This window comes from Puntigrus tetrazona, chromosome 18 (assembly GCF_018831695.1).
Source record: "Puntigrus tetrazona isolate hp1 chromosome 18, ASM1883169v1, whole genome shotgun sequence".
In the NCBI taxonomy this organism is placed as follows: Eukaryota; Metazoa; Chordata; class Actinopteri; order Cypriniformes; family Cyprinidae; genus Puntigrus; species Puntigrus tetrazona.
Window position 1 is genome coordinate 4,114,879 of NC_056716.1, and position 22,074 is coordinate 4,136,952.

Here is a 22,074-nt window from a genome sequence, read left to right on the forward strand (position 1 = left end):
CTGGGCAAACGTCGAGTAGCGTAATTAATATTCATAAGCTCAGCCTTCGACATAGTAGAACTCGCTAACGGGACATGGGATCAGCTCAAATCCTCCGCACTTGTTCGACTCTGCCTCCGCCCTGCGTTTCTCAACGACGCAGAACACTGATGACAACGAAATAACTGACAGGTATTAGCACATTTAAGACTAAACCAAAGCTATTAGATCGACACAACTACAAAGGGAAATGTTTCGAATGAGGGAACCGTTTGAGAGCGAAAAGCTCCAACTACAGGAGCTCAACCAGAGACTCGGCCAGTACCTAATGCGCGCAAAACAGTTGGAGCAAGAAAATACCAGCTTGATAAGCGAAATTAATTCAATCCGAAAAAACAGGTCTGGAGAATGGGAAAACAAACACATGTCCGAGCTCCGGGAAATGAGGAGACTGGTGGAGCGTTTATCTTTCGAGAAATGCAGAGCAGAGATGGAGCGACAGAAGCTGCGCAATGAACTTCAGATGCTTCAAGCGATGCGTTCAGAGGAGGCTTCGGTGAGCAAAGGCGTCGACACGGAGCTGAAAGGCTGCGAGAGGCAGCTCCATAACGCTCTTCAGACCAACGGTGCTTTGGAAGATCGCCTCATTGAGCTCGAAAACGAATATAAGTTTTTGGAAGATGCCCACAGAAAAGAAATCGCACACCTGAGGGACCAGGTGCACTCCCGAACTGTACGCGTCGTGACTCAAACGTATCACGCACCTCCAGCAGTTACGATGGAAGAGGTGCAGGAGTACGCGGCCAACTTCACCGAAAACTGGCAGGGGACTTTGGACATGTATCGCCTGAAGGCAGAGGAGATCGAAGAGTCTATAAGAGCAGACCAGGCCAGGCTGGACGACATTCAGAGGGAGAAGAGGGAATACGCTTCACAGTTCAAGAGGCTGCACGACGAGATTGAGAAACAAACCAAAGTGCAGCTGAACCTTGAGGAGCATCTCATGAACATGCAAGAAAATTTCAGAGCTGAAATCTGCAAGTATCAGGTGGGTGTCGAAGCCAAACACAAGGTCCCCTATTAATAAAAAGGTAAAAACCACACTGACACAGATTTCCTGGCATCCTTTTTGGTGAAAACGGGCATTGCGTAAGGATGTACAATGCTCCTCCAAAACGAGCGCCACACCCACTGCGCGCAGTACTAGTGACAGCAGCAAGACAGAGTACATAACATACACACTGGTGTCCCGGGACGTTCTTAAAACAAACACATTAATGGCACGAATCCAATGTTTCTGTGGATATCTAATAGATATCTTTACTGAATTTAACTTACAAATAAAACGTTAACATATCAAATGTTTCATAAAATGGTTAAAAAATATGGCCCACATTAAAGTAATAAAAACATTTTTATAGCCTAGATTAATAAATATGAATATTTAATATTATAAAAAGTTTAATCTTTTTGACTTACTGACACTGACCACTTGTAGTTCTTATATATATATATATATATATATATATATATATATATATATATATATATATATATATATATATATATATATATATAGGCTATAATGCGATATGATTGGTGGGAATCCAGAAAACTCTTAACTTCGAAGAGTAAAGATAAAAAAAAAACATATACTGGAAACCAAGCCACTAAGTCATCAAATTAGATGAACATTATCCCAACACCTGTTTTTTCAATGGGCCCCTTAAGAGCTCAAGTGAGGAGCACTTCCGCACAGCCGATATCCATGTTTATCATCTCGATCTCAATGTGCTGTGGAAAAATTGAGCATTAATGGTTTATCTCATGATTGCCTCTCTCCAGGGAGAATGACAAACGAGCAGTTACTGAAGCAAAGTACAAGCATCAGTAAAGTGTTGTGTCACTGTGGGCTAAATTGAACGGGCTGCATGGAGGATGTCAGTCTTAACAAATTACTGCAACTAGCCTATTGAGTGCCAAATATTCAGACTCCAAAAACATAACTGATGAAAATTTACTGTAATTATTCAAGACCAAGAGCCACTGGAGTGAAGGGAGAATATAAAGGAATTTAGCACATTGTGTATTTGATTTTTAAATTAACTTAATGTGAGCCTGTAAATTAAATTAAGCAGATAACCTTTCGGTCATTAAAAACACCTGTCTCTTTAAATAAATAATAAGGTTTCACCAGGGGGTGATGTTGGAAGAGCTTTCAAACAGGTGCATTACACAAAGAGTTGCCCCCAGATATATAATTTGGATCAATACAATGCAAGTGGACACCCTTCTGAGAGAGATCTAAGGGATAAAAATAGGTTTTGTAGTTTAAGTGGTATGCTACTAAGTGCATCATTGAAAAGGCATAACTGAATTAGAAATATTAATTAAACCTAAATTTACCAGTGGCCTGAGATTCCTTTAGAGGAAAAAACACGTGTTTTGTCATTAATTGAACTGTGTTTGTAAAAGAGACTAAACTTGTTGTCCTGCAGGCTATCATTGAAGAACTGGAGTATGAGCGCAGAATGCTGTCTAACACCATCTCAGAGAAGCTGAAGGACCATCAGGATCTCTTACAGGTCAAGATGGGCCTTGCTCTGGAAGTGGCTGCATACAGGTAGAATTAATAAAATCAATTATAATGCTGCTTCTCCCTAAATGAGCATGTGCCTTCAAAGCTTGAATTTAGTTCATATCAGAACAAATATTTTTTTTCTTTTTCTTAGAATTCATACACATTCATTGATTGCAAAGGTCTTCTACTATCCATGCAGTTTTAAAAGATCTTTCAAACTCATATTTGTCGAAGTACTGTCTATGATCTGATGTTGTAGTGTTGGGATGAATGACCTGTTTTTGTGCCCTTGAAATGAGTCTCCTCCTACATTCTCTTGGTGACATCAAATATTAATACCAAAATTACTTCTACTTCATGGACTTTGGTTGGCGTGACGGCTCTAAGGACTAGTGCAGGAGCCTTTGAAAGCTGTTAAAATGTCTTGTGTTTATATTTCATTGTTAGGGGTTGTTCATGTTCTTTTTTTACATTCAACTGGACTGATTTTCTGATGTATTTCTATCAAAATTTGACCACTGTGTTGGGATCTTGTGCAGCAATTCATGCATGATATGGCACTTAAGTTAAGAGATCTTCTATTCCACTTCCTATATCATATATATGTAAATGCAAAAAGCATGACCCCTTTTTCTGCTATTCTAAAAACATGTTGGGTATCTAAATCTAAAATCTAAATCTTTCTCCATGCAGTATTGTAAATTATTTGTAGTCACTGCAGCAACAGAACAACTAATACCCGCCACTTGGCAAGTGTGCATACAGCCCCACCCCTCTTTTCTTGTGAGAGTGGTTAACTCCTCTGTTTTTATGTTTTGATCACTGTAAATTTAACATTGAAGTTTATGATTTTCATTCTGTTGCAAAGCTCTCCAATGCATTGTTAATGCACATGAAAGATTAGCATGTGGAGTTATTAAATAAAGCCACACAACAATAGATTACAAATCTTGATTAAACTATTTTTGTGTTGTCTTGCCCTCTACTTATGTAACCCCACTTCTTAATATGTCTAGTAGATATATGCATATGCAATATGTAATTTGTCAACCATCATTTATTCTTAAGAGTCGCTTTTGCCTGAAGAAAGTCTGTTTGTACAGTTGCGGTGCTAAAACATAGAAGTGTCTTTCCATTCGTCTGTTTTAAACTGCACATCACAAGCCGTAATGAAAATAGACAGGGTCCATTGTGGCAGTTATTTTTAGTTCAGTATTTCAGAGGAATCACAGGGGACCTTCATAGGGATACTGCCTTTAGTTGTCCAACGTATTTTTCACGTAAAATCATTGTCAAGGTAGGTTTAAAGCACTCAAGGATCCGTTTAAACAATTAATCAAAATAGTGGAGATTAGAGTATTAGTAGTGATCTTACCTGTGTTTCTGCTCAGGCAGAGTCCACAGACTTGGTAGGTTTTCTGATTGCCCTCAGTGTTGTTTGACATTTTGTGTGATCATGGCAGAGCATGGAGGTCAGCAGTCTCAAATAAGGTGAAAAAGAAGTACTGAGGTTTTGTTTATGATACTGAAAGTTCTGCTTAATGTAATTAGATTGACTTTAAATATGCCTGTTTAACCTTGGTCATTAGGGCACTCTTGGAAGAAGAAGGAAGACATGTTCAAACGTGGCCTACTCAGCATTCAAGAGAAAGAATAATAGGTATTTGCTTGTGAAACACTGAAATTTTAATAAAATCTGTGAATTGTCATTATTTTAATTATTCCACAATTCAATTGAAATAATTATTAATTATTATATATATTTTTTTGTTGTTGTTTGTATCTGTACTGTAGATATAAAAATGCCGGCCCATACTTACACTCCAAGAGTGTCTGTCAATTCGGCAAGTCGACCAGACATGAGGAAAAAAGCCTTTACAGAAGTGAAATATATGGAACCAGTTTCTAGCCTGAGAACCTCATCTACTTCAAGTCAGTTTCATTCTTACGAACCCTCCAGGATCGTGCCTATCAGTGTATCAAATCGTGCCCAGCAAAGTCCTGCTTCAAGAAGAGACATGATTTCCTTCACTAAAGCAGCACAGGCAGCTGCTTCCAGTACCCCAAAACCTGGAGTCTCTTCTGTTGAGATAAAAAGAGAGGAGACAGATCACGATCATAGAATTATGAGAAAAGAGATTTCACAGCACTCTTCAAAGGGCTCGCTTGATCATACCCCATCTAGAATTGAAAGTACACAAAGCTCTACAGCCTTAAAAATACAGAAACCAAAGCCAGTGAAAGTGATATCACCTCCTGTGAGTTTGAGCAAGACCACCACTGAAGAAAGCCGGAAAGATGTTGAACCAAAAGCAAAGAGAATGGATGCCAAACAAGATAAAGAAAAATCCAAGGTAACAATGGAAGCTAAAGATGAGAAAGAGTGTGAAAATGTAGGACATAAGGTGTTTATAGGTGAGGAAAAAGTTTTAGATGCAGTTTCTATGGAGGAAATTATTCAGCAGGTCATGAAACCAGCTGGTTTAGATCCTAAGGTCAGCTCATCCCCTGACTCAAAAGTCACATATCATGTGGAGAAAACAGAGAAAGAGGATGGAACCACCAAGACTCAGATTGTCTTACAATCTAAAGTCGAGGAGGAAGTGGACCTGTCGGAAGATTCTGCCTTGGAGGAACTTCTCAGCAAAGGAGTCACGAAAGTCACCCTGGAGAACATAAAAGGAACCCCAACAGGAACAATGATTGAGAACTTGCTGAGTCTTGGCCTGCAAGGTGAGAATTTGGAAAATAGGTTAGTGAATGTCGAGATAATAGAGGAACCGGTGGAGTCTGATGAGGAAGGTGAAATTGAAATAGAGGAGACTGTGGAGATTAAGTCTAAACAACCAAACATCGATCCCTCATCGATGTTCTTCCAAATCGAGGAGTTGGAGAGTGACCCTAAGACCATGAAACCTGATAAGAGTGGTTCTGCTGAAGCCTCAAAATATGGAAACAGTGGCTCTGTCCAGGTTCAGGAAGTTACCAGAGATGAAAGCTTACCCTACTTCTCGCATGGCCAAGACTCACAAGAGTACTTTGTCTCCACTCCTGAAGACAATATGTCAGAGTCTGAGGAGGGTGGGAGGTTTATGTCTTATAGCCATTATGGAGTCGTTGATGATCTGTCTGATGAAAGATATTACCAGGAAGACGATCCCAAACAGCCCACTGCGGAAGGTCACAGTTACAGAGATTCACCTGAATATGAACATTCGTTTTTGAGAGACAATATCCAAGACTGCATAATTGAAGAGGAGGTGCATGTCTCTCCCACACTGCAACAGTCCATTGTGGGGATCCTCAGGGAGGACTCACTAGACCCTGAACAGCAGCTTAGAGGAGCATTAGAGCAAATCCAAGACACTGTATCTGGAGCCCTCAAAGAAGAGCTTGCCTTTTTTACGAAAGGTAGAGAGACTCCAGAAAATGTCTCCGTAGACATTAAAAAGGTAGAACAAGTTACAGACAATGGAACCATGACCATTGTGGCAGAGCTTAATGTTTCCCAGACATTGGAGGAGTCTGGGTTGCTGGAAGGAGAAGATGATCTATCTGAAGAGCAGATAATGGCAGCACTAAGCTCATCCCACCCAAATCTCCAGCAGGCTATTGGCGGAGGAGCTGGAGTAGGATACACCATGAAAATTTCCCAAGACGAGATTCAAATGGAGGGAATGCCATGGATGACCGGTGATGAAGAGATCCGACAATGGAGCTCAACTGATGAGGCTGGCAAGACTGAAAAACACATCAATCTGGGCCCTAGTGAGAAATCCTTCACTTTTCAAATGGATGTGAACAATGGCTCTTCAGCATCAGCAAGCGGAGGAGCCGTTGAAGTACAAAGAAGCGGCAGTGCTACTGATTTCCCACAAACCCAGATGATTGATCCCCACTTGAAGGTCTGTCATGAGAAAAGGGTCGCAACTGTTTATCTCGAAAGTCCCAAAGAGTGATATCATAACAAAATCAAATTAATTATTAATTAAATTACACAAAATATCATGTCAATCACATAATTAGTTATAAATCGGACAAATGAAACAAGGTTTTTGTAAACCAAAAAGCCATGGTCCATCATGACTATACACTACTGTTCAAAAGTTTGGGGTCAGTAACATTTAAATTTTTCAGAAATTATGCATTAAATTGATCCAAAGTTACAGTAGAAACATTTCTGTTGGTTTCTGTTTTAAATAAATGATGTTGAATGATGTGACACTGAAGACATGATTAAGGCTGCTGAAAATTCAGCTTTAATTTTTTTTAATTTACAGGAGTCAAATACATATTAAAATACACTCAAAATATACTTAAACAGTCAATTGAAACTGAAAAAAAAAATCATACAAATGTTTTACTTTAATTCTAAAAAAATGCAGCTATGGTGAGCGTAAATGGCAAAAAAAAAGATGCTTCACGATGCCAAAGAACCTTTTTGTCTAAATGGAAATAACCTTTAACATCTGAAGAAACTTTCTGTTGTTCAGATTATGTAAGAAAGAGATGGTTATTTAAAGAACGATCGACTTGAATGGTTCTTTGTGGAACCAAAAATGGTTCTTCTGTGGCATCGCTATGAAGAACCTTTTAAGCGTCTTTATTGTTCTTTCAAAACCCCCAAGCATTTAAATAGCAGTGTATTTGACATTTAGTACCTAATGTTTTTGTTTGATCTTGAAGTATATTTTTGTATTAACTATCTGGAGATTTTATTTTACTTCATTTTCATATAGTGCAGCTTTATCTAAGCACAGAAAAAGTGAAATTCAGTGTTTTCTTTTCAATGTTTAAGTAGCAATCCTCTTAAAAATATACATTGTTGAAACGATTTGTTCTACTTTCCACAGCACTGCAGAGGCAAGCTTGGCATGTTATAAAAGCCTGTTTATGATACATCATTAAAGAATGAACAGATGCATACATTTACAAAATTATGCAGAAATTGTAGAGTATTGCTCTCTTTAATTGGCCATTTATTCAAAACTTTATTCATAGTATCACAGATATTTTCAGTAACACATTTGAATATTTTTGGCCACGCCCATGAAATCATTTTATTTAGTGGTCTGCATTTGGCCACAGTCACTGTATTGCTCTACTGAAGGCGAAAAGCACTAGACTGTCCTTCCTGTCTCCCAGAGATCTCTTAATCCTTAAATGACATTAGACCAGCGAGGACTAATCTAGCTATCCTGCTCTTCCAGGACAACCCATTTTTCATTGCTCTAGTACTGTACAAGGATTGTGGGAGAGGGAGGAGTGTGATCGTAGAAATCTCACATTAAAAATAAGTGCTAGGCAGCTTACACAGAAGTGTGTAAGTGCTTCCAGAATAGCTGTTCGGTGCCATTAAGTCTGTGTCACAACCTATTACACAGAATGAGGATTCAGCTTCACTAAAGAGGGGGTCTAATGAGAGTCTATTTTTAGGATTCATACTCTGCCATTGACACCTATGTAAAATAGCGTTAATCTTCAGTCTGAGGATTTAAGGTGTAAGCATGTGCTATTTTTCTATTATCTTTAACAGATATTAATGTTAACGTCATCAGATACTGCAGTGGTGACTGTCCTGTGCCTATTAACAGTGATGGGGATGAAAAAAAAAAAAATCTAGAATTTCAACTTTATTTAGGGTTTCATGGCTGTATTCTCAATATAATGTTAACACAGTGATACCAGGAGTTTGGATACATTTAATTTTACTTCATAACCTAAAAATTACTAATCAGTGGTGCTGAATCTCATTTATTTACTCATTTTCATGCTCACAATATGATTTTTCACATTTAAGTGACTTAAATAGCAAGGCGACTAAAACACCTTTTTGGTTTGTTTTTGTTAAAGGGCTGTTTGGGTCTTATTGATTAGGCTGTTACATAAAAAAAGATTGGGAAACACTGTGTTAACACATACGTGAGTGATTAAAGATTAGTCTATTTATCATTATTAACCACCTATCTTCATCTCCTTGAGATGGTGTTTCAGCACCTGCTGTTTTTTGTCTGAATCTATGCATAGGGTTCTACGACTCAACCAACACTGTGTGAAACCTCATTTTGCACAGATTTACACTACGCTATAGTAGATTTACTGCCATAGCAAACATTGGTTTGGGATTGCAGATTACAGATGTATTTTTGCTAAATGAAATTTCACAAAATGGATGTTGTGTGTTGTACTCTTAAGAAAAAGACTAGTCGGCTCACTGTCTGAACATTGGTTTACATGCAAACACAATAAACAAACCCTTACAGCTTCGTGTTGTGAGTTCTGTTTAATTCTCAGGAATAATGTAAGACTCTAAAACTCTTGCTAGAAAGACCTGCAGCTTTCCAGTCAGAAAGTATTTGCAGAAACCGCTGTGAAAGTGTATTAGATCACCGCTGGACAGACTCATTTTTTGAAGTGCAGAAGTAGTCACCTTGCCAACCACTCTGAGACTCAGCAACAGAGAATGAGCACACAGTGAAGCTTGTGTGCTCTTCTAGAAATATTGCCTTGTTTTTTTCCAATACACGTTTCCTTGGAGAAATAGGATGAGGTCAAACATCCCTGATGGTCCACGACACATTCATTAGATCCATCTGATGGTCACTGCTGTTATGAGTTAGATATGCTAGATGTCACCTCAGATGTAGATGATACCACTGCACAGAATGGAGGCCTTGTTTCAAGACGGCTTTCCTTTCGTCTCTCACCGACCTCCGGTGACCTAAAAAAAGACCATAAATGCATTAAATTCCTCATCTATAAATAATAATCAGTTTCACTAACACAGTGCATTCAAGTGAAATGACCTGCACCGAAAGCACTGTTACTTCCTGCTATAATGTGACTGAGAAGAAAACTCACTGAGACAGCATGTCCACGGTTCTGTGTGTGGCTTTGGTTTTTTTGTGCTGAGGACCGTATAGCATATTCTGTATATTCAGACACTGAAACAGACAAAGATATGGGTGGGTGACAAAACATTTACATGCTAAACCTTATACGAGGAATAGCTGTACATTTATGTAGCTAATCTGTTAACCTCCGGACATTTTAAAATAAATCAGGCAAAAACAAGTTGACAACTGATGACCACTTACAAGACTAACACCTTTGTATATTTTATACACGTGATGCAAAAACAACCCAAACATCCAAATACAGAAAATGCTATCAAACATTGGACTGTAACAGACATTACAGAATTAATGTTCATCCTTTTGAAAACCTTGGTGAGCAATAAAGAGCTGGCTAAGCTTCAATGCATCGAAAACTTGCCTATGAATATGAAACTAAAATATAGTTGAAAAAAATTATTTGTAGACCTTGAAATGAAAAACAAACTAAGTGAGCTTTACTGCTATGTGTGGGGCTCAAGAGTTAGTGCACGGCCTGACTCTGATTTCACAAACATAGTAGAGAGGAGGAGTGCCTTTGGCACACATGTATTACAGCTTACCCGGCCAAGCCACTTCATTTCCTCAAATAAACCCTCTCTCATTCACTCATCTTCAAAACAACAACAGCAATGGTTTGGAAGAAAAACACTCGAAATGACGACATGGCATTTTTGTCTTTTCAAAAAAAGACAAAGGAAAGTACTGTTCAAAGTTTCCTTGATGATTGAAAAGACTCAGTCCATGTTTTCATCACTTTCCGCAGGCAAAAGTGATGTCATGGGGCCCACTTCAGTGGGAAAACACCGGTCACAGCCTTTCTCAAAAGTGTGTGCGTCTGTTATAAAAAAAAAACTGGATTGCGTATGCCTCTAAAGACCACACAAAGCTCCATTTAATACAAATAAAAAATAAAACAAACACTGCATACAATACACATATAAAATCTTAACTTTAATGTTGCTTATTTACATCCCTGTTTCTGTTTTAACCACAACCCCCTGGCTTTAGCCCAAAGTCTAAAATGGGAGTGTGTTGCTTTGCTGCAGCTGCTGTCATGATTACAGGAGAAAGAACATGATATGAGCTGCTCGTATCTGTCAGAGGTAACGGGGAAAGGTTAGTGGCCTGAGGAAGCGCAGAACGTGGGACCCCTGATTCACAGCCCCCAAAGTGGAGCGCTTCGATACAACAACAAAGAAACATAGCAACAGTGCTCATTTAAAGACAAGTGGGAACAGGTTTCCAGATCAACACGCATCATATTATCTCAGAGGGGGTTTGTATTCTATTTTGATATGGGAACATATCAAAATAGAATACAAGCCATTCGCATATTTAAGACATATAAAAGATGTTACGAATGTAAATAAAAGAGTTCATGTTTTAGATCGCAATGGCACAGATCAGAGGAGATTGAGGAAGAAATGAGCTGTCTGGTCCAATATTAGTCAAACTTTTAATAAAAACCAGTTACCAAAACAAATATACTGTTCAAAGTACATGTTACTGACATCTATTTAGAATATTACTTTACTTTATGAAGGTCCTTTTAACAGCACTCTGCAATGTACCAACAAACATGTCTGGCTGCATCCAGAAGGGCCAAGTGCACGATGTTATCCCTTGGAATGTTTTATATCAGAAAAAGAATCCCCTCTGAGGAGAAATATTATTCATGCTAGACTCCAAGATTAGAGCATAACTCTGTGGACACGAGGTCCTCAGAGACTTTGGTCAAAATAGCTGTCCAGATCTTTTTGTGCAAACTGCAGTTGCTCTGGTTTTGGCGACTGAGCATGGAAGGACCCTGACGGAAAACATATATATTAATTTCATTAACTGTATTTGATAACCTCTTTTTTATACCATAAGAATTCCATGCAGATGTAGATTTATATTCTGCAAACTGCTGATGTGCATTTAAAGGTGAGATGTAATAGAGGTATCAACAAATCTTTTTTTTTTTTTTTTTTTAGGAAAAAAGAATTTGGTTCTATCCATTGATTTTTGATTGGATGTAGATTTGAATTTCAGCTTACAGTTGATTCGAAAAAAGGGATGGCAGACTACGTGATATCCTGCATACATCACCAAAGAGAAGTCTCTCACTGGAAGGTTAAATTATAGCATCCTGATTATAAAGGTAAAAAAACCACGATTGAATCATTTACAGTAAGATCAATAACATGATGATCTATTTAAAAATAGAGAGTAATATTCTTTAATTAAATATCCAGTAACAGCCAATTCCTACAGCACAGTGATCATGATTCACCTTCTTGAGGGTTCTGTGGGCGTGTCTCATCTGACCCTGTGTCATCTCCACTCCACCAATCAGCTGCAGCGCTTCTGCCACCTCTGCACTCAGCTCACCAAACGTGCTCTTCTTATAGGCTAGAGAATCTCTTTGGATCTCAGCACATCTCTGAAACACAAAACCCCAACTATATATCATTATGATTGTCATATGAATCAAATGTATCCTGCAAGTTGATCAATAGGTTTTTTTTAAATGATCAATCCTTAAACTTTTACAAATGATGACATATGATGCCTACCAAGACTGTATTTATCTTACGAATACAGTAAAACCAGTAATAGTTTGAAATATTATTACAATTTAAAATAACTTTTCTATTTGAATATATTAAAGAATGACATTTATTCCAGAGATGGCGAAGCTGAATTTCTAGTCTTCAGTGTTCCTGTCACGATCTGTCAGAAGTTATTTTGATATGCTGATTGATACTCAAATAACTATTCTCATTATAATTCATGTTAAAAACAGTGCTGTTTACTTTTGCAGAAACGTGATAATTTTGATCAATTTAATGCATCCTTGCAGAAAAAAGTAGAAATGTCCTGAAAATATCTTACTGAGCCCAAACTATATATACTTAAAATATTAAGATCCACATCTATTATATACATTATACACATCTATAAATACATATAATATACGGCATATCCAGGTCTCATTTTGAAGCTGACCTCCTGTTGTCCTGTGAGTAGCAGGAAATGACTGAAGTCATCTTGAGCAGATAGGGTGAGTGTGTCCTGTGGGCCTAGTGCACTCCTATATGCACTTATACTCTCCTCAAAAAAGCGTGTTGCTGAATCTACTGAAATGGGAAAAGAGATCAACAAAATTACATTTCTTTAATTCCCTCTCATGCCTTTTTACATAATACGAGTCCTCCACTACCCCGTGAAGAGCTACTCCAACACATCATCATACTTTTCATTTGATTAGCTGAGGGTCACCTTCAAGGATTGACTGCTACTTGTTATGCAGGGCAGCTAACACAAAGCTCTCCTTATGTATGCCTGCTAAACACAATTCACTCCAGTGACAAACTTAATGCTGTATCAGATGCAAGTCTTCTAAATGACAGAATGCTTTGTGCTCATAATAAATAATTGTTCATTTTTTTTTATATTCTAATATTGACTTCATAAGACATCTCATTATTTCTGTGTGATGCTCGGGGCCTAATTAAATTCCCTGTGCAGACAGACTATTGTGAATGAGGTCGCTCACCGTTGTGATGAGGCTCTGAAGTGGAAGAGTAGACCAGGGCCAAGCTGTGAGCGATCTGGGCCCCCTCCAGACCCCCAGGACTCTGACTAAGAGCTATGGAATGAGCCTGCAGAAGAGGGAGCGAGAGATACAGAGACTTGAATAGAGATATATCACATATCACACCCACCCTGAAACATGGGAAATATCAATAGTTCTTGGCTTTAAATAACTCTGTGGTCCAGTTTTAAAAACCATTAGACCGAGGATGTCAAAAAAACACAACCACTATGGCTTGTGGAGGAATACAGTCTCGCTTACAGTATGTGATGATTTATAGAAATCATTTTTTATGTTTAACTTCACATTGGTGCTGGGTTTCAGATATCTAATTAGAGACATCCAGTCAAGAGCTGTAAGTGATTCTTTTTTATCAATATCGCCATTTGACTCATATTTTCTAATTACTAATTTCATACACTACTTGTCCAAATATTGTGAAATATTTTTTAAATAACTGTTTGCTCTTTTAATATATCTTTAGTTTATTCCTGTGGCAAAGCTACATTATTAGCAGCCATTACTCCAGTCTTCAGTGTCCCTAGATCATCCCAAGAAACATTTATTATTAAGAATCCAATTAAGAATGGGTAACAAATATCTATCTGGATAATTTAGATCTGGTCTTGTGCCCTATTTCTCACCTGGTTGACTGTTTACAGCAACATTGCTCAAAAGGTTACCCAGTATATCATCAGTCCAACTCAGTATTAATGTTCCCATAGTAATGATCAGGCGTTCCAATACTTTTGTCCATTTAGTGTATGTGGGTGACATCTAAAGGCCTCTGATGAATGAAATTAATAAACTACATATGCTTCCTTATTTATCCCAATATTGGTGATTAAAGCAGGATTAAGCTGATGATAAAAATGACACTTTTACATTTGACACTTCTCCATTAGTTTAATCATCCAGTTCATCTGTTTTAATATGAGTTCAGTACAGAATAATTCTAAGAAGGACCGGACAAGAATAATCCCTGCGGTGTTTACCTGTAGGAGATGCTCAGTGGCTCTGTCCAGATGACCTTGTGCCTGTTCAATAGCTGCCATGTTTCTGTAAACACAGCAGATCCGACTGAGCTGAGTCCCTTCCTGAAGCAGCTCCAAGGCTCTTTCACATTGACTGAGGGCCTTCTCAGGCCTTCCCTGCCGCTGATACACCCTACAGAACACAGCACGAACACAAAGATGTCATTCATCATGAAATCAATCCACAATGTCACATAGAGCACACTGCTAACCTCGCTTATGCATGCCATCATAATAAGAATAGTTCATTTGTAATGCCAGGCATAAGCAAAAATGCCAGAACAATGAAAGGAAGAAAAGCCTATTCATGCGAACTGGTTAAAAACAGGAAAAACTGCTGCTGTGTGTTGCATGAGACAGTGGCACCAGCTCTGAACCTTCAAGGAGCTTTCGTTTCTTTTATTAAGATGTGGAGTGCAGCAAATCCAAACATGCCCTGCAGCTCTGAACTCAATACACGAGAGCTCATGTCTTTATTAGGTCTGATTCTCCTCTCTCAATATCAGCCTTCGGGCGTCTAGTCTAACTCCTGAACAATGCAGACTCACTGCTGTTCGCTATCTGTGAAGACATGAAGTACAGAAGAGTCAATGCTGTTCTATTAAAACATATTCAGTTGAAGTCACTGGTTTTTAAACAGTTACACTTAAAACCACCAAGAGTTTGGGGTGTGTAAGATTTGTTTTAAAGAAAAAACTCAATAAAGCTGCATTCAACTGATCAAAAATAAAGTAAAAACAGCAATAGTATGACATATTAATTATAATTAGCAGCCACTACTCTGGTCTTTTATTTAAAAATATAAAATAACATAAAAATATTTATGCTGCTTAAATGTTTGAGAAAACTGTGGTACTTTCTTTAAAGAATATGAATTCACAATAAAAAAAATATTTAATATTCATTTTAAATAATCGTTTGTCCTTAATATTACTTTTAATCAATTTAATGCATCTTTGCTGATTAAAAAGAACTTTGTTACTTAAATAGTTTAGTTCACCCAAAAATGAAAATTTTGTTGTTTCATTGTTCATCTTCAGAACACAAATGAAGATATTTTTGATGAAATCTGAGAGCTTTTTGACCTTGTGTAAGCATGTCACTGACATGTTCAAGGCCCAGAAATATGGTAAAGACATCACTGAAATGTGACAACAGTGGTTCAACAGTAACTTTTTATGTGCAAAAAAACCAACATAAAATTAGTTGTCTTCCTTGTCTGCCTTTTACATGCATTCACATCAGTACCACAATGTGTGTGTGTACATTCTGGTGTATGCTCATGTGTGATACTCTTGTAAATGCAGGTTGTGGCTATTTTAACAATATCCTTACTATCTTTCTGTGCCTTAAATGTGCTAGTCATATTGCTGTCTATGAAGGGTCAGAAAGCTCACAGATTTCATCAAAATAAGCTTAATTTATCTTACGAAGAGGAATGATGATCTTATGGGAACAAAATGGAGTAATTAATGACAGAACTTTCATTTTTGGATGAACTACTAGATTTTCAATTTGGTTTCAGATTTTAATATCTCACTGTCCATAACTATACCGTGATGCTATTCTCTGATGTGTGCAGGTGTGTAGCACTACTCTTTATGGAGACATCCATCACCACAGGGAGATCCCATGCTTGACTGATCCATCTTAAAAGCCTTGAGTCTTTCCAGATTCATCCACTCTAATGGATACCTAACTCAATTTCCCCGTCTTAGAGAGTAGCCTGCTCATCTAGCATCCCTGACCCATAAATATTAATCAAGTAATAAAAAACGTACATAACAAATAAACGTTAAAGCTTGATTAGTGGATTCCCATGTTGCACCTCTAAAATATCAAGAGGATTTTTTACATAAATGGCTGACATTAGACATAATTTGTAAGTATTCAGGCATATCTGCATCATTTAATGATGATGGAGCTGTAAACACATCTTATCTTTAATCTATGGTGTATATTTTTGGATTGGAACATCCATTTTATTCAAATGAAATCAAAAAGCTCTTAATCTGAATGTCCAATTGGATTTTCCGCAATCATCGAAAAACGCTCAAGGGCGACATTTTCAAAATGGCAAAGACATTAAACACGACTCCACCAAGGTTTTCTCAGTCTTCTGTGTGTACGCCGGTGCACCCTGGCAATTTTTCAAGGCCGCATCAGAAATTCCAGACTCTCAGCCTCCTTTTAGGGCAGCAGGACCCAGCAGTGCATACGTGCCAACTCTGCAGCCACGCTGCCTGGGTACACAAACCTAAACACATCCTGTATTATGCCACACAGCGCCAGCGTAATACCAGCCATCCTCTCAGGCATCCTCTGTGGGAGGAGAGATATAATCTGCGTGGAGAAATCTGATTTAATGTCCGTTGTGCAGGGGCGTAATGCAATTAGGGAGTTTTACATGAACTGCCAAGTAGTCCCCCAAGCCTTCTGCTTAGTAATTGTTAACAGACCAATACTGACGTAGACTGTGTATGAAAGATTTCAGGCTTGATAGAGAGCAGTGCCAGGCAAAATTAGGGATAAATAGAGACACAGAGCAACAAAAAGACAGCTTTACCTTTAAAAAAACCCCCTGAAAATAAACACTTAGATTACTTCATACTGGCACAACAGCACTCCAAGTTTAGTCTCCAGCCAAGTTTAGCTCCACTTAATTTATAACATTACCAAAGAAACTACAGAGCAGTGATTTATAGGGATAGTTCACTCAAAAAGTAACATTTTGACGTCATTACTCTCAAATCTGCATGACAAAATAATACATAATATTTAAATATGTTTCGATCCATACAGAAAATATTAATATTTTGGACCAAAAAAAATGTTTCTTGTTTCTTATAAACTGGACAAAAATGTTTGTGTTGAACTTACTTAGCTACTCAAGTATTTTTGTCAAAATGAGTCCAGATGTTTTCCCAACTTTCCATATTGAATCATCTGAATAAACAATTTTATTATTGTACAAGTTCCCAGCATGCATTGCAGCTCGAAACCATTATGTGGCAACTTTTTAAAAAATGATCAATGCTTTCCATTTTACTGGCTTGATTTATGCTGCAGCTGCTGTCATTGTTGCTTCACTGTCCTATGGTTCAGAGTTCATATTTTTGGTGAATCAACATTTGTTGATCTTCTCCACGTTTCAGATTTGTGTTTTGAGGTACATGTGCATTTTGTTGCAGCTGCTGGATGTAATACATTTAGATCATATATTTGCCTGTAGTTGTAAGCGAAAAAATAATGCCTATATCAGTTATAAAAGTTATCAGTTATAAAAAATGTTCATGTCAACTTTTTTACAGTGTATCCGTTTTGTGTTCTGCAGAAGAAAGAAATACATTGTGAACTATCCCTTTAAAACTTTTTTTTTTTTTTTTTTCGTCGAGACCCAGATTTTCTCTCAGCCATCAAGTGGATGTTAAGTGGATGGATGATTTAACATAGCAAAAATGAAACACTTGACCTTTTAAGCTTTTTTTGCTCACAGGCTTAGAGTGTGAAAAGACATAAGGAAACGTACACTTCACTTATGAATTCTGTCAAGGCCGACAATCCCAACCAGCAAATGTTCAACAAATGCTGATGTAAATATGTGTTGCGAATCATGTCAGTATGATAGTGATATGCTGACTCTGATGTTCATTCGCTCAAAGCCTCCATCCGGATGAAAAAGCTGTAAGCTTGTGTCATTGTTTCAGGGTTTTGTTGAGGTATGTGTTGATAGCGCAGGCTCGCTCAATTCAAATATGTCAACAGCAGCTTTACAGTCAAAGGCAGAAGAATTAGAAAGCTTTCATCACAACTCACATGCGCACATTCTTCTGGGACTAACAAAACCAGCTGACAAATTGATGAAAACGCAATCTGCTAAGGGTAGCAAAAAATTACACACGCTCAAATTTCCCTACATAATATTATAAATACATAATAAATGTATGACAGTATATCTCCTCTGGCACAGATGCCCTTACTTACATAACAAAGAGCAGCAATAACAAAACCCGAGATGGCCCAGTCAGATCGACTGTCGCTCTGCACTAACAACATAAACACAGCTGGCAGACAAACCACAGTCGTTCATTGTCACAGTCAAGCCTGGTGAGACCAGCCATAACAAACACTAGGATCAATACAAGCTATTGAACAAGTTAATCAAGTCCTCCTGTGGGAATTATTACCCCTGAGAGACGAAAGATCTTTGAATCTGTGAAGTAACAAAAAAAAATACTTCTGCATAATAAACACGTTGCTTTATGTATGTTTAATAAACTGATGCAACTGATGTTGGGTTTTGTTTTTGCGGGATATGATGTAGGAAAATCACATGAAAAATTTACAGAGATGTTTTTTTGCTCCGCTCTGAATGTGACCAAACCGGAAAAGAGCAGCGTGACACTCACGTTACAATAGCTTGCATTAAGATATGATAAAATGAGACAAGTTTTTTTTATGTTTTTATCAAGTAGTAAAGACGTTTGTGAAATGTATCATAAAGCTTCAATTCTATTGTAACGTTATTAAGATATTTTGTGGATGAGGAGCACCACCTTGTGGTGACAAATGTACATTATATTGCTTTTAGTTTGCATTTCTAAAGAAATCCCAGAGGTTCATGTAAACATTATTTTGCTTGGCAAAAAAACAAACAAACCAATATCTAAATGTAGTATAACAACAAATTCTGATGCATGTATGATATTGTTTCCTTAGTTACAAGAGCACCAGAGTCAGCTTGCTGGAGTGATGCCAGGAAAAACATGGATTTAAACTTGAACCTGATATTTGAAACTGCAGAAGTCGAAAGAAATAAATAGACCCCAGCATGTGATTCCGTGTAGTGCTTTTGTGTGAATATCAGTGTGGACTCGGTTGCCACGTCACATTTTAAGCCTGTAGAGAAGTGCATGTGTTTATTATGCAGTAAACAGACTGGTAAAATAGACATGCTTCTCGGGGTGATTACAAAATGAATCTCTTTCCTCCCAGTTCCAGACTAAAACATTTATTCAGAGTTGTATTAAAAAGGAAGGAAAAGAGGGGCACTAATTCATATAATAGCCTTAGATAATATCTCTTGTTAGTCCAGCTATGTCATTATCGTAAGCCTAATAAAGATGAAAATGTCCCCATACCTTGCTAAATTTGTAAATATTTCATACTCGGTGTCCACTCTGTCCTCCTTCCCGATTGCTTCTAGTGCTACAATGTCTCCAATGACTATCTCTGCCTTCTGAAAGCTTGACTCGGCCTCTGCTAAAGTGCAAATGGTTAAGTGAATTAACATATTTCTTTTATTATTACATAATCTGATACAACAAGGTTTGATGAATTATCTTTTTTTCTACTTCAAAATAGGAGTTTGATAATGTCATGCACACAAAATGTCACGCACGCAAAATATATAACCTCGCTATAAACATTTAAACACTTAAGAGGCACTCCTCTATGAATATGATTGCATTAGATGTTTATATAAACAAGGATATTTTCCAAGCAGTAGAGTAGCACTTCCAAGAGTTTGATGTATGGTGAGGAAGCAGTTGAGACAGCTCACTCTCTCCTCCTGCTGACTGGATCGCAGTACTTCATGTGCCTGGGACGCATGTTCTTGTGCCTGATGTGCCCAACCTGAGAAACACGGTAGTGTGCATGTTATATATATGGTAACATTATGTATGTCTGCTTAATAAATAGCTCAACTTTCATTACATCAATCTCCTTAAATGCATTCAATAACTAATAACTAATTTTACCTTTGTATTGCAAGTAAGCTTTGGCCAGTCTTGACTGAGCTTGAGCCACTGCAATATGCTCATTTCCATAAACCAGTCTGCTCAGTGCCAGGCAACGCACGAGCTCTTGGATACAGGGGTCATACTGCAAATGTCAAACAAACATTAAAATAGATTAAATGAAACAAAACATACAATAAATTTGACGATCAGTAAGTGTCTAGCTGTATTTTTTTTTAACCCAGACCTTCGGCTATTGGTGCACTGGAGAATAAAAACATACCTGCGGTGCTTTATGTAATTCATAACGGATCCTTTTGAATGTTGGTGCACTAATAAGGTTACCTCTTCGCTATCAGCCAAAGACTGAGCCCGTCTCTCACAAAGCGATAGTTTCTCTGCAGGAGTCATCACATCTGCCTTCTGTGAGATTATCGCTGAATCTGGCTCCTGCAGTGATTCTCCTGAACTGGCACTGCTGCTCACGATGAGCCTGTAAAAGTTCAGACTTGATTACCTAGACAGGACTTCTGGTAGATACTGTCATTTGAAAGGTTTTGAGAAACATCACACTTTCGTTACATCACGGCGAGATGATGCTCTGGTCACAGAGAGACAACAATCCCAACGTGAAAAATGTATTTTTGGGTGAACTATGTCACGAAAATGGATACGTACGACTCCTCCGGCGCAGTCACAGAGCAGCTCTGCTGTGATGCGCCAAACGATCCGCTGTGTGGTGCCAGGCTCATTTTAATGGCGAAGGCAAATAAAACTCCTCCGTCTATTCGTAACCTGAAAGCTGATAGTAAGAATTAACTCTTTTAAAAAAGAGTTTTATTAAGAATGTTAGTGTCTTTTGGTGAACACTGGAAGGTAGAGATGTGAACGACTGTGTAACGAATATCACGGAAACCCAAACAAACGCTGTGATTGGTTGATTCCCACACATGAGTGAGTCATGTGACCCTCTAGACTCTGCATTATAAATAAAATGTTGCATTTTAAAGTTAATCGACCTATACTGTTTCCGTGCTGTTCTGAATTGAACTTTGAACCATAAATATTTTTTTTTTTACCAAAATATGTCATGTATGCACAAGTGTGTAATGCATTTATAGACTAGCATTGAGTCAGTAACTTATATTCAGTGTTTTTTTCCCAGTGTGTACATTCCTATTATAGTTACACATTTATTTCTATTGTAAAAAAACAGAAAAATATATAAATAATTGCACATGTAAACATCTATATCTGCAGCAGATTGTATCTTGTAGATTTAATTACAAGTTAAATCTATTGATTTTGATGGGACTGTGTTCCTCATAATAAACTAAGGCCCCACTATAAGAGCCATTGCAGAGTGCTTCAATTATTATCTATTTATGAATACTTACATTATGATAATAAGCCCACATTATCTTGTGAGTAGTTGACAGAATGCAGTGCATTATGGACCGGTCTTCATACTTATGAAACCAATAACACCAAGTAGGGAATGAATCAAATTACCATTTAATTTTTATTTAGGACTGAAGCCTTCGAGGACTGTGAGCAAATCTTCTAGGTATTATATCTATTATCTATTATATCTATTATCTATCTATCTATCTATCTATCTATCTATCTATCTATCTATCTATCTATCTATCTATCTAATCTAAGTGATTATGAATTGAAAATCATCAAGATAAACTATCCCCTATCTTTTTTTTTTAAAGCAGCGCATAATAAATGTGTAGGAGTAGAAATATGTAATCGTATTTTTCATAAACTAATAAAGCTGTATATTTACCTTTCATATGCAGCAGGAGAGCACTAACTTGATCCCTGTCATGGTTTTACCCACAAATGCGACTTTGAAGTGATTATTCATTTCACCCTCATTCCCTTTGTCATTCTGAATCGTTTTCTGTTCTTCTCTCCCCTCACCTGTGTGGGCAGCCTTCATAAAGTTATGTAATGAAGTGCAGTCTGCTTTACATTAGCGTTCACATGCTCCACAAAAGTACTAAATGCAACACAATTAGCTACTATTCTAGGGATAAGAATTGCCACCAGCTTCCTTTCCATCCCTTTCGCAACGTTAATACGAAAAGAGCTGCTCGGTGTATTATTTCTTTTTGGGAATTTGTTTGGGATCCAAACGCGCCATTTATCGAGCCCGCGTTCTGAACGACGTCTTCATGCGCGTTATTAAATCAAAGGCACCCCATAACGCGAACTTCCATTCATCATCTTCGCCTTCGCCACATCTTTAAAT

The 22,074-nt window shown here is 37.7% G+C and overlaps 2 protein-coding genes across 4 annotated transcripts; one reads left to right on the forward strand and one right to left on the reverse strand.

Moving 5' to 3' along the window:
- Positions 1-89: 89 nt before the first annotated feature.
- On the forward strand, positions 90-8,826 carry synm (synemin, intermediate filament protein). Its single transcript, XM_043263942.1, has 4 exons — positions 90-1,027; positions 2,478-2,602; positions 4,150-4,220; positions 4,355-8,826. The coding sequence occupies exons 1-4, from the start codon at positions 230-232 to the stop codon at positions 6,517-6,519; spliced, it is 3,159 nt and encodes a 1,052-aa protein (XP_043119877.1). The 5' UTR covers positions 90-229; the 3' UTR covers positions 6,520-8,826.
- Positions 8,825-20,715, reverse strand: ttc23 (tetratricopeptide repeat domain 23). Of its 3 annotated transcripts, none has more exons than XM_043263944.1 (11): positions 20,490-20,715; positions 20,157-20,304; positions 19,833-19,956; positions 19,566-19,707; positions 19,212-19,337; positions 14,032-14,203; positions 12,998-13,103; positions 12,448-12,575; positions 11,732-11,881; positions 9,422-9,504; positions 8,825-9,281 (listed from the first exon to the last, which is right to left on the reverse strand). In XM_043263944.1, the coding sequence occupies exons 1-11, from the start codon at positions 20,561-20,563 to the stop codon at positions 9,170-9,172; spliced, it is 1,365 nt and encodes a 454-aa protein (XP_043119879.1). In that variant the 5' UTR covers positions 20,564-20,715; the 3' UTR covers positions 8,825-9,169. The 3 variants fall into 3 exon arrangements, with proteins under 3 accessions (XP_043119879.1, XP_043119878.1, XP_043119881.1); XM_043263943.1 differs by having other exon boundaries at positions 12,448-12,578; XM_043263946.1 differs by having other exon boundaries at positions 12,448-12,578; positions 20,385-20,498.
- Between the last annotated feature and the right edge of the window lie 1,359 nt (positions 20,716-22,074).

Excerpts from the sequence above, each read along its gene's own strand:
- ttc23 (XM_043263943.1), bottom strand. The coding sequence starts at position 20,563 with ATGAGCCTGGCACCACACAGCGGATCGTTTGGCGCATCACAGCAGAGC. Across the intron at positions 9,505-11,731 it reads CCCACAGAACCCTCAAGAAG|TGTCTGAATATACAGAATAT; the intron begins GTGAATCATGAT and ends TGTCTGTTTCAG. Across the intron at positions 9,282-9,421 it reads ACCGTGGACATGCTGTCTCA|GTCACCGGAGGTCGGTGAGA; the intron begins GTGAGTTTTCTT and ends GTCTTTTTTTAG.
- synm (XM_043263942.1), top strand. The coding sequence starts at position 230 with ATGTTTCGAATGAGGGAACCGTTTGAGAGCGAAAAGCTCCAACTACAG. Across the intron at positions 1,028-2,477 it reads CTGAAATCTGCAAGTATCAG|GCTATCATTGAAGAACTGGA; the intron begins GTGGGTGTCGAA and ends GTTGTCCTGCAG. Across the intron at positions 2,603-4,149 it reads CTGGAAGTGGCTGCATACAG|GGCACTCTTGGAAGAAGAAG; the intron begins GTAGAATTAATA and ends CTTGGTCATTAG.